This window comes from Ictalurus punctatus, chromosome 11, assembly GCF_001660625.3.
Source record: "Ictalurus punctatus breed USDA103 chromosome 11, Coco_2.0, whole genome shotgun sequence".
Lineage (NCBI taxonomy): Eukaryota > Metazoa > Chordata > Actinopteri > Siluriformes > Ictaluridae > Ictalurus > Ictalurus punctatus.
The window spans coordinates 11,230,623-11,248,698 of NC_030426.2; the positions used below are offsets into that span (position 1 = coordinate 11,230,623).

Consider the following 18,076-nt stretch of genomic DNA (forward strand, 5'->3'; position numbering starts at 1 on the left):
GTTCAAGTCTTGTCCTAATAACGCTTCAGTGCCCATGTCAGACAGCTTCTACTACTGCTCCCCAAATTGGTGTGTGGGGTGTGTGTGCGTGCGCGTGTGTGTGTACATACGTCTGTGCATCTGTGCTTGTGTAAATTAGGTTGTGCTTTAGCCAAAAGGAAATGACTTGGTTAACCACACATTCACATAAGTACAGATACAACCACACATTAATGAGGCCCTGTGCACTTATAGGGGCTTCAAACAACCGGCAATTTTTAAGGAAGACTGCTGACGAGCGCACACACACGCACTGGCACGCACACACAGTATCGCCAGAGGCCATTTCCATGGCTGTGTAGTGAACAGATGTAGCTGCTTGTGTGTGTGTGTGTGTGTGTGTGTGTGTGTGTGTGTGTGTGTGTGTGTACCTGTTTGTCGGTCAGTGTGTAGATGTAGTGCTGGTCAGGGCTGAAGAGCAGATCTCTCAGGATGGGGCTGCCCTCGCCCACCACCACGTTCTCATACAGAAGCGCTGGTCTGTAGGAGCTCACCGAGTTGATCAGGATCTGCAGGAGAAAGCATACAACAATCCTATAAGCATTGGGAAGCACAACTGCAGAGCGAGGACAGAGCACACACACACAGTGTACTTATATTTACGAAGGCAGTAATGCAAAATAACTTGCTTCATTATGAGACCCTCTAAAACATGCCTGTGTCTGGAAACTGAAAAGAGTGTTAAAACTGCAAAAGCGTAGGCATCACGTCGCTGACTAAACACGAGAGAGAGAGAGAGCGCGAGAGAGAGAGAGAGAGAGAGAGAGAGAGAGAGAGAGAGAGAGAGAGAGAGAGAGAGAGAGAGAGAAATAGGAAAGGAGAGAAGGAAGGCATGCTCGACCCAGTCTTTATCGACTTCCTCAAATCCCTTATGTTTAGAATGTGAATCTCTCTGGCTGCCTTTGTGTGTGTGTGTGTGTGTGTGTGTGTGTGTGTGTGTATATACACGTGCGTGTATGCGTGTGTAAGAGGAGGATTAGCAACATCAGTCCCTAATTGAATCAAACAAAGCAGATAGACACTCAACTGTCAGACAGACAAGAAGAGCTCGATTATGGGCTCAGCACAGAAATCAATAAAGCTAGTGCTGGTACACACTACCCAAGCTGACACACACACACACACACACACACACACACACACACACACACACACACACACACACACATACTCCCTCTCATTTAGGAGCAGAATGACTGTTCATTTAAACCTGTTAATCTTGATACTCTACATACTTTCCCACTGTTTAAACCCTCAGTCCCTGTCAGAGCGCCCCCTCATCTATTACTCCTTTTACCTCAGACACATCGGGTAAATATGCACAGGGAGGGGCGTTACATGTAATTGCCAAAAGACACAAATGCAACGACAGGAATCCTAAGCGATCACGAAACGCGGCAGTCACAGAAAAGGACCAAGCCCCGTGTACACGGAGCCGCTGCTGAAAAGAAGTGAACGTGGGGATTTGAGCGAGCTGCATTTCTTCAGCTCAGATATCCCAAACACATCACAGCTCTACAGTCAAATCCGTTTTTCATGTCAGTTTAGCGGGCTTCGTGTCAAAAATCCATAGGAATCAGGGCTGAATTGTGTTCTCAGTGCAGTCGTTTTTGGATAAAAGCGTCTACTACACACACAAAAAAAAAAAGGAATGTAGATGAAAAATGCATGACGCACAGAGCTCAGAAAAGTAGAGTTTGGCTGTGTCATGTAAAAAAATATTTATAAAAAAATAAAAAGGTATTCATCTTTTTTTTTTTTTTTTGGAAATGTGACAAATGACTACTGATATTCTCTTTTGTCTTCAAGATTGCTTTTTTATTTGAGCAGTCATGTCAACTGCAATCTAATAAATAAATAAATACATAAATAAATAAATAAATATCACACAAAAAGCCTGGGCACCCCGTCCATCGTCATTCAGACGGTGCTGTTAAAGTCCCCGTGAATTGCCTTGAAACGCACAGCGTTATTCGATGTGTTGACGTAATTTACACTGAAACAGGAAGTCAAGGCGGGACATCTCGAGCCGGCTCCTCCCCCTTTTTAAATACCCAATAGGGTTTAGCCTGTGCTGGACAGTTAGGAGCCCTAGCAATAACGACGCACTGGCTTCCACCTCCTTCATCACTTCCAGCGGAGCTCGGCGAGTCTTCTATCGATGAAGACAACGAAGCAGAGCTTGTCCTTATATGTATAGTCAGGTGCAGTCGAACAGCTAAAGACATTTACGACCCGTGCTTGCTGATATGATTTCTCTCGCTCATCAACGGCAACTTCAGCAAAGTGATTTTTATAATGCTGGGGGCGGGACACTTCAGATTCAAGAAAACATTTGATGGGAAGAGACGCTGAAGTGCAGAATGAGGTCATCAAAATTGTTGCTCCGTATTGGCGGGACATTGATGCGTTTTGCATGCATACATCGTCTAAATGAGAATCTGGTCACTGTTTTGGAGCACACTCGCTTATAGATAACCTGACGACTAAAATATTCATACTAAAAGCCACAAGACGTCGCCCGAGATTCAGCGCAGTGATGTCGCCCCATGCAGAGCAGAGTTACGGTTACCACCCCAAAGTGTTTTATTCTTCTTATACCATAGCAGTTTTTATTAAAGAACGGCACATCACAGGTAATTATCAGTTTATACTTACAATTAATAAAACAGTTTAATCCGTGAAACAATTTAGTTTCTGTCATCACTTACGTTAAAACACCCATCACCAGTGATGACCCATCACCCGTGCCTCTTTTTCTCTCACAAGCTTAATAAGATAAAAAAAAATAAAAAATGCAGCTCTTCATCTCAGCAAAAACCACAAAGCGTAAACTCTAACAAGTTACTACTATCATTACTATAATTAATATTACTATACTATTATTAATATTACTATTACCACCATTACTATTATTACTATCATTACTATTATTATTACTACTATTATTACTACCATTACTATTAGTATTACTATTATTATTACTATTACTACTATTATTATTACTATTATTACTATTAGTATTACTACTATTATTACCACCATTACTATTACTACTATTAGTATTACTACTATTATTAATAGTAGTATTACTACGACTATTACCACCATTACTATTAGTATTACTATTATTATTACTATTACTACTATTATTATTACTATTATTACTATTAGTATTACTACTATTATTACTATTACTACTATTATTATTACTATTATTACTATTAGTATTACTACTATTATTACCACCATTACTATTACTACTATTAGTATTACTACTATTATTAATAGTAGTATTACCTACGACTATTACCACCATTACTATTAGTATTACTACTATTATTATTACTATTACTACTATTATTATTACTATTATTAATAGTATTACTACTACTATTACCACCATTACTATTATTACTATTAGTATTACTACTATTATTACCACCATTACTATTATTAATAGTATTACTACTATTATTACCACCATTACTATTATTAATAGTAGTATTACTACTACTATTACCACCATTACTATTATTACTATTAGTATTACTACTATTATTAATAGTATTACTACTATTATTACCACCATTACTATTATTACTATTAGTATTACTACTACTATTACCACCATTACTATTATTACTATTAGTATTACTACTATTATTAATAGTATTACTACTATTATTACCACCATTACTATTATTACTATTAGTATTACTACTATTATTACCACCATTACTATTATTATTATTACTACTATTATTATCACCACAATTACTACTATTACTACTATTATTAGTAGTAGTAGTAGTGGTAATTCTAATCACCTATCTATATTGATGCTATAAAATACTTTGAATTGACTCATGTTTGAGAAAATGTTACAGCTTTACCTCTGACTGCTACAAAAGTGCAGATACTGAAGCCTTCGTACAAAAAAAAAAGCTAAATAAGCCTCTCTTTATGAAAAAACTCATCAACAAACTATTAACAAGTACATGTTTTTATAAACTGTTTATGTGGAGCGTCTATTATACGAGTCGAATTTATTAGAAAGAAAGAGTGTGTTCATCTAAACACAGGTGAACTCTACATACAGTCAGAGCCGTGCAGAAAATTAATCACCTTCTGACCAATATAATAAAATAATAAAACGCTAAATCAGCCTTTAAGGAGTCGCTATTCTCCCTCTCGGTGATGCTGTGTTTATGTACGCAGCAGTTTTGCAACAAGTAACAGTTCACTCAGACCTGCAGCGCAGTCCATCTTTGTTTCTCACTCCCCGAACGCATGCACCTACATTGTAGAAAAGGGTGTTGGAAAAGCACGCAGGCGTGCCAAAACGCAGCGCGACCTTTTCCCGACAGTTAACAAAGGTCACCGGGGGTCAATCGCTCCGACTGAAAGGTCAACGGAGGAAATCAGCCCAAACGTAATTGTACAAATTGATTTAAATTACAGCCGTGACTGCTAACGCATCATTTGAGAAGGCAGGGGGAAAAAAATAAAAAAAAGTTATTCAGAGCATGTTAGGGAGTAATGAAGAGAAACAGGAGAGGGGGAGGGAGGGTGAGAGAGAGAGAGAGAGAGAGAGAGAGAGAGAGAGAGAGAGCGCAAGGCGATTAGAGCAGAACTCCCAGTGAGCAGATCTGCATCAGCAGAGACTCCATCATCTCACAAATAACAAACGGCGCAGTAATCCAGCCACGCTGCCTGTAGGGGGTGCGCTGCCCAGGGCACGGCTCCGGCTGTGGCTCTCTACCAGGAGCAGTAAAGCTGTTACTCAAACAAGACTATTACTAGTATTATATAGCATTATATGAATTATTTTACCATACTGATTGCTTGATGTCATTTTCCATTAATTACACAGAGGCTCAATTACTAATAATGCCCAAAACACACAGCATTTAAATAAATAAATAAATAAATAAATAAATAAATAAAAACGAGACGCCTTATTTTTGAAGAGCGCTGTCGCCGGTCGATCAAACGAGAAATGGTGGCCAATCATATCAAGCGCTTTGAAGCCACTGGTTCAATTAAAGACTCAGCAAGACCAAGAACCCTCTGTGCCCGAAAAAAAACAAGCAGGTCGTTAAAGCAGAGTCGAAGAAATTTACATCGATAAAACATTGCTAATAAATTCTTTCTGCTTAAACGTGACATATCTGACTGCGCTATTACTTGTGGGACACTCTGCATTATAAGCAATGAGCATGACAGCTGTGTGTGTGTGTGTGTGTGTGTGTGTGTATACAGGAGAGGAGAGACACTGGCAGCACCACTATATTAACTCCATCCATCACTCATATAGCTTTTGCTAAACAGGCATGGTAAACGCAGCTGTGTGGCACATTTTATCTGTCCTTCTCCAGCTTTTCACTCTTCCCATGCATGTGTGAGCGTGTGTACGTAATTACAGGCTGTTTCCCCAAGGGTGCCCAACTCCTCTCCTGAAGGACCTGTAGTCCTGTAAGATTGGCCATTTCCCTGCTGAAACACACCTGATAATTAACTCGCGAGTTAAATCGAGTGCGTCTCTGCGCAGGGAAATCGCCAAACTCTGGTGGACTGCAACATTTCTGGACAGGGCTCCTTTTCTCTACCTTAAGACTATTTCCACACGACGTGCGACTAAACGTCACAGACGTGTGAATTATTCCCAAACATTTTGGCCATTACAGCCTTTCAGCTCAAGCCGGAAGCATATTTTTGCTGACACAATGCAACTACTATACGTTCAGAGGCGCCAACATCGCTAACAAGAAAATCTGAGCAGGCAGGAACAAAAAAATATATATATACACACACACACCCTAGCGTATTTTACCTCAAATACCCTAGCGTATGCTGACGGATAGTACGGCTCCAGGCATAAAGGATAAAACGGATTGATTGAAAAGATACTGAACTGCAAGAAAAAAAAAGTTCAGATTTAGAAACCTAGTGTATTGGCTTACTTTATACAGCGGTTACAAAATTAACATGAGTGCATGTTCACTCAGCATAACGTCCACATTATACTGCACATAATACTACTAATAATCATCATCATCATAATCATAATAATAATAATCTGTTTATAACTGTAGTGAAACATTTACTGATGATTAACTGGCTTTTTCGCAGATCTGTATTGTTATCAGTATACAGACACTCTCAAAAATACCACTACATGACTACTGACGTGAAAAAAATAAAAATCAAACCAGTCTACTCTAAAATAGGAACATAATATACTTCATTAAAAACAGAACATTGTGATAGACTACATACCGAATGTGGAGTATCCTGCGTATTTTACTATTAAATGACCTGTCTGTCAATTAGGGCTGGGTGATATATCGATATAACACCGATATCGTGATAAATGATTACGCGATACACTTTGATGAGATATCGTTGGTACTGAATGATGCTGTTGGCAATCCATTTATTTATTTTTTTTAAAAACTGAATCTTGGGTGTCTTTGTAGGCATTAAAGAAAAGTATCGTCGAAGTCAGTTTAACATTTTTTTGCTTGTTGTTTTTAATTTATGTCTGATCTGCAGACAGTTTGTTAGTTCAATTATGTATCGTGATACGCATCGTATCTAAGAAATGTCCTCAAGTATCATTATATGATATTTTGTCATAACGCCCAGCCCTACTGTCAATACACAGTTACTATTGATCGATCGATCTATCTATCTATCTATCTATCTATCTATCGATCTATCTATCTATCTCTACAAATGAAAAAGCACCAATTTATATACAATTAGATAAGAAATAACACACTATGGGCCACGACGTTACAGGAAAATAATATACGCCAGGGTGGTACAACAGAGCAGTGGAGGGCCGCTACTCTAAAGTGGATTATTTTCATACAGCAGCATAACCCAAAGTGCGTTACTCTTCTTGTACTTACTCATTTGTTAATGAACACCACTGCTCTGTTGTGGAACGTCCATGAGACAAGTTCGTTCCTGTTCTCACTTCCACTACAGCAGCTATAAACAGTCTCACGAGCCTCTTTTTCTCCCTCTCTCTCTCTCTCTCTCTGGTGAAGTCAATGAGACCAAAAAATAAATGACAGAAAATGCAAAGTTGCCTGTCCTGAAGACTCTTCCATGGCAAAAAAAAAAAGGTTAGTGACTTTTACAACGTACCGACACTGGAGACTCCGTCCAACGTTGAATAAACATTTATAGAAAACTTCACTTCACCATATTAATAAATCACACATTTAACTTTATTCAATAACAAGCTTATCGTTAGATTATGTGGAGCATCCACCGATACAAGTATATGAGCTGTTACTATAGAAACTGTAAGGTATTAGAACGAGCGCATTAATATAAACCTATAGTTTATGTTAGATCCGAAAGTAATGCCAGAGATTTGCTGGTCTACATTGATTAATTCACACATTCTGCTTAGAGACTTCAGCTGCGCTGTGGTAGAAAACACTTTTAAACCCAGATGTTTAACAAGCACATGTAGGTGTGATGGTCAGGTTTCCACAAACCTTATGCAAACAGATGTGCATCAAGCAACAGGAGCATTTACATTTACGGCATTTGGCAGACATCCTTATCCAGAAGGTTTTAATACTGAGCGGTTCAGGGTTAAGGATTTGAACTCTCAACTTCCCAATCGGTAGTTAAATGACTTAAGGACTAAGCTGCTACTGTCCTAGTTAGGAAACAGTGAGGGAAGTGTGACTACTTAATAATGAGCGGCTCCCGCTACCGTTTTCCCGACCAGAGACCACAGACTCCACCTTTCTGTGCTCCATTCGTTCATGAAACTGAACTTTTTGAATGCACATGTCAAAATTCTTGTGGTGCATGTCCATTCCCCTTCAGTGAACTGGCATTTCCTTTGGGTGAATTTTACTCGCTACTGCCTTAGCTGAAAAATCAGAAAAGTCTAGTTCTCAGGTGTCTCTCATTTCGCTATTTGGAGGGGAAAAAAAAAATATTCGCAAAGGTTAAAAAGTGTACAGTCATGTGAAAAAATAAGTGCACCCCATGGAAATTGTTGGCTTTTTTTTTTTTTTTTTTTTTTTTTAAATATTTGGACAAACATTTGATCCTCTTTGAAACGGTGCCCATTAATAAAGTTATACATAACTTACATATATACATACACACCCATAGACATATACACACTATCCATCCATCCATTTTCTATACCGCTTTATATTCAGGGTCACGGGGAACCTGGAGCCTATCCCAGGGAGCATCGGGCACAAGGCGGGGTACACCCTGGACAGGGTGCCAGTCCATCGCACAATCACACACACATTCATACACTGCGGACACTTTGGACATGCCACTCAGCCTACCATGCACGTCTTTGGACTGGGGGAGGAAACCGGAGTAAACCCCCGCAGCACGGGGAGATATATATGTAAAAACACACACACACACACACACACACACACACACACACACACACACACACACACACACACACACAGTATGTCTGAAACTGCTCTCTATTCACTATAGTGGGAGTTCTGTCATTTAGCATCCATGTTCCTAAGGATACCATTTGGAGGCCATTTGGTGCACTTCTGAAGTCCTACAACGCACGGCTTAGGGTCAGTGTCTAAATAATTCCCTAGAGATTGGAAGCGCAGGAAACCACTGTGGACAAATAAACAGTCTCCTTTTAAATCTGCTTTTTTTTTGGAAGCGGTTATTCTGCTTATAACACAGCTCATCAACTACTCACCTTCCTGTGGCTCATCTATCTCGTGAATAAAAGTCTGTATCTTACTGACGGATGAAAATTTTCATTGGAGCAGAACTCTGAAAAAATAAAATAATTGGCGTACGACGATCTTGCTTACTATATGAGAGCATTTATAGAAATGCGAATATTTTCAAATCTACTTTTACACCATTTTTATTATTATTATATTATTTTTTTTATGTGAAAAGGGTCTGTGTGAAGAGGCCTTAAGCGGGAATGTCTTTTGCCGGCATGATAGTGTGACGCCACGCTTCATTTCCCAAACGGCCTCAAATCAATCACGCTAACACGGCCACGCTCCGAGAGTCCTGAATCAGCAGCATGCACGCAGATAAACACACATACAGTAGGCGTTCCAGCCACGACGCAGACATGCGCCTTCCTACAGTCGCACAAATCAAACCCCCCCCCCACCACCACATGATATGACTCAGTCGTGTGTCAGTTTGCTAAATGAAACCTTAAACAAACACCACCACATGTCTGCAAATTACCTGTTTTTACATCACACTCCAAAAGGACCTACTGAATGCTTCCTTTTCCTTACAGTTCACCAAAACACACACACACACACCCCACAAGTCAACACAGGAAGAGAGGCATTGCAAGCACAAACCATGTATTCAGTACACCGAGGGTGACAGTCTATACAAACAATGGATGCCCTCCAACACACACATACCCTGCCACGGGAGAGAGCACGAGAAAAACACAGGAAGACACACATTCGGAGCATAGCTGATATGGAAAGAGAGCAATCTTTAATCTGTAATCACTAAAGAACTGATAAGCCTTCCTGTGGGAACGCTAGCCGATTACCGAGCCACTGATGCCTCAAATTAGTGCTTAAGGAATGCAGACATAATTAAACAGTGACAGATTTTATATCCTCCTTCACTCTTCCCCAGATATTACGCTGGGAGTGCAATCATTACCTAGCATGCACTTAATGCGTACCTGTATGAACTACAGTCACTTCATCAGACCGAGCGCGCTCGTAAGAAGCATTACGGGCCAGAGCAGGGCTAGACTCTTGTGCACGCAGACGTCGTCTCAACGGACGAGACCTGGAGCAACGCTAGCATCCGAGTATTATTATTCTGACCCATAATCTCACACGCAGCATTCTCTCCGCCAGCTGCAAAACCACAGCCAAGGACGGTTTTGCTAAAAAACCCAGACGGGGAGACCGAGAGAGTGAGAATGTGTGTGTTTGTGTTAGTTGCAGGAATAGACGCAATCGTCTCACACGCTCTGGCTTATATTTGTGTGTGTTGACTGTATAAACAACAGTGAAAAGAATCTGACCGGTCCAATCCACCCAGTGAACCCAGGCACAATTACATCCTGCTTTAGAAATAAAACACCTTTTCTCTCTCTCTCACACACACACACACACACAGAAAGCCTTAATCCATCAATTGTTTGAATTGCAAGGCTTCATTTTATTTCACCTCTAGTGGAACATGATCTGGAGGCTGTGTGTAACTCCAGCCGCCCCACCGGTCTCTAAACGCTACGGCTAAAGATCTCGCTTCCTCCGGACGCAGCGTGAGATCTGCTCCGTTTCCCTTCGACCTCAGCTACCTGTCTAGAGGAAAAAACACTTCCAGTCCAAAACACTTGCAATGTTTATCGAAACAATTGGCATCATTTTGACCGTCCTAACTTTTAAGCAGATGAGAATATGCTCTGTGTGTGTGCATGCGCACGTGCGTGTGTGTGTGTTCGGAGAGTCGGGTTGTTAAAAAAGAAAAAGAAAAAAGGTTTAACCCAATGACAATCTATCTGTCTAATTCTCCTCATATTCTTATCTGTATTTGGATTTAAACCAAAAGTTGGCACGACCTTAATGTTAATTAAATGCGAACCTCATCTCTACACTCGGGGAAGGGAAAAAACCAAGAAAACAAGGCTGCTTGAAAATCAAAGTCTTTTCTCATGCACAGAATATTACACCAAACAGAACTTTGCAGATGAAGAATTTAATTAACTCCTGAACGCGTACAGCTCCTCAGCTACCACCCTGGAGCTCGCAGTCGGTCTCAGCGAGACGCCCTGTGGAGCTTTTCTCACAAGCTTTCTATCTGACGTGACCGAGTACAGCGCTTGCCCAAAATCACAGAACTATCGATTATGGTTCACAACAATCACCGTCTAATAATATCCGATCAGATTTATTTTCATTTCGGGGTTTGTTACATTCCAGAACGAGCAGTAAGAGTGTGCTGGCGGAGTTTACTATAAAGCCAGACGCAGTGCTTCCAGGCTCCTTTAAGAGGCACGGTATTAGAACGCCTATATGATTTCCCGATCGAAATTGAAGTTTTAAAAACGATGAAAAATTCTGGGGGGGGGGGGGGGGGAAATCCCCAAAACACATGCACAGCAAGCGTACTTTTATTTTTAAATGCGATATTTTTTTGGAGACCCCAGCAGAGATATGCTGCCCTGAGAGCAGCACATGGTCTGCGTGGGCTCTACATCATTATTTATAGAGCAGTGCATGTATAAATGAAAAGCATTTTTCATTTATGAATTTCACGACAGCTTGTTTAGAAATATGGGTTTCTTTTTGGAAGGGTGGTTAAGGTCAGACTGTGGGAGCAAAGCACTGACAATATCACAATAATAATAATAATAATAATAATGTGCCTCCTATTCATAACTGTATTTGTATCTATTTAGAACACATAATATGCTCAATCTGAGGGGGCTTTCTCACTGGCAGTTTAGTCCAAAACAGAGCACGGTTTGCATGGAAAATTGGTAACGGACCGGGAAGCGCAGCGCGGTACCAAACCCGAGACTTCCTGTAGGAGTTCGGTTGCGCTGGAACTGGGCTGCGATTCCCGTCAATGTGAACGCAACTCTCGTATTCGGGTCCGCACGAGTTTTACCCGATGACAAAACCATTCGTTTCCACAACTGGAGATGCACCTAAAATTTACTACATTTCTCAGCTGATACCGATAACCCATTATTCAGAGTGATACCGATAGTTCTGCCTTTTATACCTTCTTTTAAATGAATAATAATAATAATAATAATAATAATAATAATAATAATAATAATGTTTCACAGTCACTGGTATCATAAACTGAAAACACATGACTAACACTAAGACATGAACTAAATTCTGATGATTAAAGTAAGATTATTAACTTACTGAGTGTTATTAATTCATATTAACACGGACTGAATTGTAAAAAGCCTCCTGTTAGTCTCACATTCCCTCTCCACAAACAAAAACATTTCTACTTCATCACTGACATCAAACTGGTCATATCTAATATACACTTTTTATATATTAACATTAACTGGATATGAAATATTCTACTCTACAAATATATTTTTCTGCGCAATATATACTTTGTCAACTCATCTTCATTTAAATCTTTCAACGGTGTACTGGCCCTTTAATTCAGCTCGAGCAGCACGGCAGCGTCCGGTGTGAAAGCGCTCGTTCGTTAACATACACGCCGAAAAAAAACACGCACTGCTTCTGTTCTTCTGCAGCATGCGGCGTAAAATTTGAGCAGTGCAGAGATTACAAACTGCCGTTTTTGTCGTACTGTGTCTTTACACACAGTATGAATGAAATTTTCCTGCCCTCTTTTGATTGACGGGATATAATCGGGCCTGATCGTCGGATGTTTTTAAACGCGTGAAAAATGGCCTTTATCGGCCGATACATCGGTGCGTCTCGATCCATCTCTAACACAAGTGGACCGTGAGTCTCAGGGGAACGTCATGGGACGCAAGACATCCATTGCTGCACATAACACAACCAAAATAATAATAATAATAATAAAAAGTCAACATGCATGTTTCCGATGATGTAAGAAGAACACAAAGGCACCGGGGGCTCGACAGAATCAAGCGAGTCTGAAACCAGACTGACGCTGTGGGGGCGCCGGGAACAATCTCACGCGGATTCGGACGTCGGCAGACGCGCCCGGGGTGAAAGTCACGTGAATATACATAAGCATTTTGTATCATAATGGAAATCACTAATGCACCCTTTAATTCGTCATCCAGCTGTAAGGTCTTACTGAGGGGTTAGTCCAGCACTAGAGCAACTCCACAGCACCGTGGCATAGATTCTCCAAGCTGCCGGACGTGTATTGGAGGACTTAACGTCATTCTTTCAAAAGATATTCCCTGGTGCTTTGATGATGATGATGATGATGATGATGATGGTGGTGGTGGCGTCCAGCCCAAAATCTCTCGCAGGTGTTCAGCTCTGTGACGGCCACAGCATATGATTTACATCGTTGGAAGGTGCCAGCCTTAACACACCGTGCATGACACACCGTTATGCGCAAAACACCAACCATCCAGCCCCGCTCCAACACCCTGACCATACCCACCACCCTCGAGGGTAAGCCGTTCCATCTCGGACCGCTTTCTCCCGGTCCTGCCTCAGCCGTTCCTCCCACCTAATCCTCTGTACACACCGCCTCATCCAACAAGCAGCTCTGTACTCGTCCAAGAGATTGTTGTTCAGGAAAAATCCCCCTGAATGCGGTTAAGTGTGTGTGAGCTGTGGATCACAGGTGAAGAGGAGCTCCACTGGACGGGGTGGAGACGAAGAAAGAGGATGGGTTCTCATTTAGTTTTCCCCTCGTCACCGACACCAGTCATGCTCTCTCGCTCATTAGTGACCTAAATCTACACTCAGATTTCTGTAAAGCTGCTTTTTGACAATCTATTATTAAAAAAAGCGCTGGAGAAATCAGACTGAAAAAGGAGAAGAGACACGATACAAGGCTTCACGAGCAGGCGAAAACCTTCAGACATTTCAGGAATGAAACAGAGCTGGGATCTGAACGCTCAAGCTTCTCATCGTCATTAGTCTGATCAGAACTCTCGAGCCGTCACCCGTCCGCTTTTTACGTAGGGCTTCGCTACCAGAAAAGGACGCTCAAAGCCTGCAGAGCAAAACGCCGCAACAAAGACTGAACGCTGACGCGTTATTGATGAGGAAGTAGCCGGTAAAAAGGAACAGCCTGTTGTTTTGGTGGAAGTTAGCTAAAACACATGAACCACCATAACACGTCGCAAAGACACGGGAATGCCGGTGCAAGAGATGGAGCTTTCTGAAGTGATATGCAGCATGACTGGCAGCCAAGTGCATGAGGCTCGATGTCCTGATTGGTTGGATAACGGTGGTCCACATTTTCTTATGATTTTATTCGGACTATAAAGTCTGCAGCAGTTGTTTTTTTTCCCCCTCTCTTTATAGTTTATTGACAGCTGCTGGAATGTGAGAGGAACTGCACCAAATATAGCAAAAAAAAAAGTGTTTTGATTTAAAAATAACATATGCCATCTTTAATGACTGTTATATTCGCACCACACACACACACACCAGGCCCAGAAAGCCAAAAGAGGGATTCGCACATTATATGGCAAACGAGTGGTATACAGTGTGAACTACTCAGAGTTCCAGTGGTGTGTGTGTGTGTGTCTCTCTCTCTCACACACACACACAGACACATAAAAACAGTGTCATACAGTGTGAACTCAAGGGAACACACCAAAGCAGGTGCAAGGACTGTATAAATTCTCTCTCTCTCTCACACACACACACACACACACACACACACACACACACACACACAGTTGAACCCAGTGACAGTATGGGCAGCAACTGCATGTTGTGAGGCAGTGGGGGAAGAGCAGGTGAGGCCACAACACCATAAGCACACACAGACACTGACACACACACAGATTAGCATACTGAACAGTGGCATGTGGCGTGAGCGGCATTCTGACAGCTGGGTGGTCGCCTGGCAACCAGGTGTGAAACAGATGCTCTGGCTGCGGTTTGGCCTGTTGCCACGGTAACATGGAGGGCACTGACCCCTGGACACAGTGGTGTGCATGTGTGCGCATCAGCAGGCACTCTTGGCATCCCTGCCTATACAATAAGCATGCATCAGTTCTGTGGTCATTAGAGAGAGCTGACCCAATGGACGAGAAACGCAGTTGCTAAATATAAACAGCCTCATTAGCAGAGCGATTAGCTCCCGATTACTTTGGAGTGCGAGAACACCGAACACACCTCTACCTCTACTGCAAACAAGCACACAGACCGGAGAAAGTAAAAGTCCTTATGGAAACAGTAACATTTCAGTTCGGAGATAAACACCGCAGCGTGAGCCATAACAAAAACAGATGACAGGTGCAAAAATTTGGGCACCTCGATGGAACGATCACATCAATATTTAGTAGAGCCTCCTTTTTGCTGAAATAACAGCCTGTAGTCACTTCTTATCGCCACTGAATTCTGGCTGCAGGTATTCGGGGCCATTCTTCCTTGCAAAATGTCTCCCGTTCAGTCAGGTTTCCAGGCGACAGCCCGCTTCAAATCATTCCATAGATTTGTGATGTTCAAGTCTGGGGACTGGGATGGCCATTCTAGAACACTGTATCTGTGTCTGTGCATGAATTCTCTGGTAGCTTTGGAACAGTGCTTTGGATCATTGTCCCGGTGAAACAATCAACCCCGGTGTAACTTCAATCTCTTGACTGATTCTTAAGAATCTCCTGATACTGGGTGGAATCCATGCGAGCCTCAACTCTGACAAGGTTTCCAGTACCTGCACTTGCCACACAGACCCATAACATCATGAACCCTCCGACAAATTTTACAGTAGGGAGCAGGTCCTTCTCCTGGAATGAGGTGTTCTTTTGCTGCCATAAAAAGCACTTCAGGGCGGCTGTGGCTCAGGTGGTAGAGCGGGTTGTTCACTAATCGTAGGGTTGGCGGTTCAATTCCCAGCCCACGTGCCTCCACATCCTTGGGCAAGACGCTGAACCCCAAGTTGCTCCTGATGGCAAGTTATCACCTTGCACAGCAGCTCTGCTACCACTGGTGTGAGTGTGTGTGTGAATTAAAAGTGCATTATATAAACTATAAAAGTGTGGACCGTTTATCATTTCTGCTTGTGACCATTAGTCCACATTATTCCAAAAATAATTCTGGCTTGTCCAGACGAGCCTTCGCATACCTCAAACGACTCTGCTTGTCGGCAGTACGCAGATCTCTGTTCCTTGTGCGCTGGACTGTACAACGTACACCACCACTGCCATCAGCAAGATGTTCTTAGAGCTGTTTGGAGGTGGTCTGTGGTCTGTCTGTTAGAATAACATTCTAACCTTTCAGATCTCTTTCCTTCATAAGGACTGCTCCATTTTCCAACCGTGCAGACAGAGACCTTAAACCTTTGTCGTCTCTTTTCGTATCCTTCTCCTAATTCATACTGATCGATTATCCTAGTTTCTAAATCGTTACGGAGTTCCTTTGACGTTCCCTTGTCGCTAATTCCCAGTAGAGAATCAAAAGATTAACACAACCAGCAAGTTGCTACCTTGAATAGCCTTTTCCATGATTGGTTGCACCTGTGTTCTCAGTCTAAAATGTTCATTGAGCCAATCAAATCGATCGATTTTGTGCTGCAGTCAATCAGCATTAAGTGACTCCGGGTATTCAAAACCCAACACGACGGAAAGGGTGGGCCAAACCTTTACACAGCCTAGTTTTCACATTTGATTTGATTTCATACAACTCGATACTGCTACACTACGAATATTTGTCTGGAAAAAAAACAATCACGGTATCCAGCTTTGTCTAGAAACCTGATGGCAGATCTTTTCTTAAAACGACAGAGCAAATTATCAGTACCGCCTCAGAGGGGTGCCCAAACTTGCGCATAAAACTGTAGCGCTTTAGACTATTAACAAGGTAAGTGTGAGGATGGAAAAAGAAAAAAACTAGGAGTGTGTGTGTGTGTGTGTGTGTGGGAGTGAGAGAGAGAGAAGAGAGGAGAAGAGAAAGAAAGATCAAAGTGTAATTGGTTAAAGCCGTGGCAAACAGACCACAATAGAATCAGACCGCTGCCAATTAAGTGTAAAGTGAGTGCATCGACTGGTACGTTTCAGCAGCATCACTCTGCTTCCACAATCTAATCAGCTTCAAAGAAAGACCTCTGACCACGCACTCTACACGCTGACGGCCACGGCACAGGAAAACGTCCCGCCTCGCGAGAAACAACACGGGATGTTCCACCTGGAATTAACTGAAAGCTACAAGGTCACTTAGGTGTTTGACAGGTGTGTGGAGCTTCAGCGTGGAGGCTGATTAATTACCCAAAGTTCACGAGACGCAGTGTGAGGCGTCTGCGAGGAGCTGCTCCGGTGAAACAGGAAAGGAACAGGCATGTAAGTGACTTACAGGGCCAAGGGTCAGAGACACATAGCAACAGTCATCTCTCTCTCTCTCCCTCTCTGTCCGTGTGCTCTGTTCTGTTTGAGAGAAAGGGCAGTCCGTGCCATCACGTGTCACTGTTAGTTAGCATGTTAGCAGTGGATGAAGCCGTGTGCTTGTCAGTTCTGCTTCTTGTAAAATCCTCACCAAAGGCTGACTTCTCAGGAGCCATTTTCCGTATCGGGTGTGTGTTCTTCAAAGCAGAGCGCAAGGCTGGCTCTGGTGCTCATTAGCTGTTCGAGAAACCTACTGATTCCTAGAACACGAGGTTCAAACAGCAAACAGACTTCCCTGCTGGAAAAAAAAAAAAAAAAAAAAAAAACAATACCAAAACAGTCACAGAAATTCTAACGGTTTCCACTTCAAATACCATTACAAACCATCAGCTAAGCATTAAAACCATTACCGGTCCTTAACGGTATCCACTAGACACAACATGCCAGCAATAGAAGGCAACAAATTACCAGTAGAGACCCACAGGGACCATTACAGTTTCTATTAAAACCATTACAAATTCTGCGAGGGGTTCTCCGAAAGGATCAAATCACAAAATAAGTAATTAAATAACACCGAGAGCGAATGCTTCGGCATGGGCCGAATATCCTGTTGCGATGTACAGATGTACGCCGCGTGTGGGTGCAAATAAAGCTCGGCTTGAAGCGGGCTTCAAAAACAAAACAAAAACCCAGTCACATAACTGGGTTGCATTTAAACAGCAACACTGGTTTATGTTTCATCAATTCATTATGAATCAATTTCATCGAGCCTATTTCTTTTCAGTAGACTGACAAGCCTTGAATACGACATGAACTTAAGTAATAGGCTATAAATACTGTAGTCGTACTTGTGCTCGTGCGTTCCAGCAGACTAATGGATTTTCTTCACGGTGTACGGAATTTCCCCACAGCGACGTGCTTAAGCTCAGACAGTGATGCTGGTCAGTGAAAATAAATAAATCAAAATAAAGTAAAACAAGCTCATGACATGAAGCCTGACGCACCGTTATC

The 18,076-nt window shown here is 42.0% G+C and overlaps 1 protein-coding gene across 2 annotated transcripts in view; it reads right to left on the reverse strand.

Moving 5' to 3' along the window:
* plxna1b (plexin A1b) overlaps positions 1–18,076 on the reverse strand; it is a 225,193-nt gene that overhangs the window by 100,540 nt on the left and 106,577 nt on the right. For both annotated transcript variants that reach the window (XM_017479802.3, XM_053683765.1), the window contains exon 4: positions 411–548. In XM_017479802.3, coding sequence (XP_017335291.1) covers positions 411–548 — 138 coding nt within the window. The remainder of the gene's footprint in view (positions 1–410; positions 549–18,076) is intronic.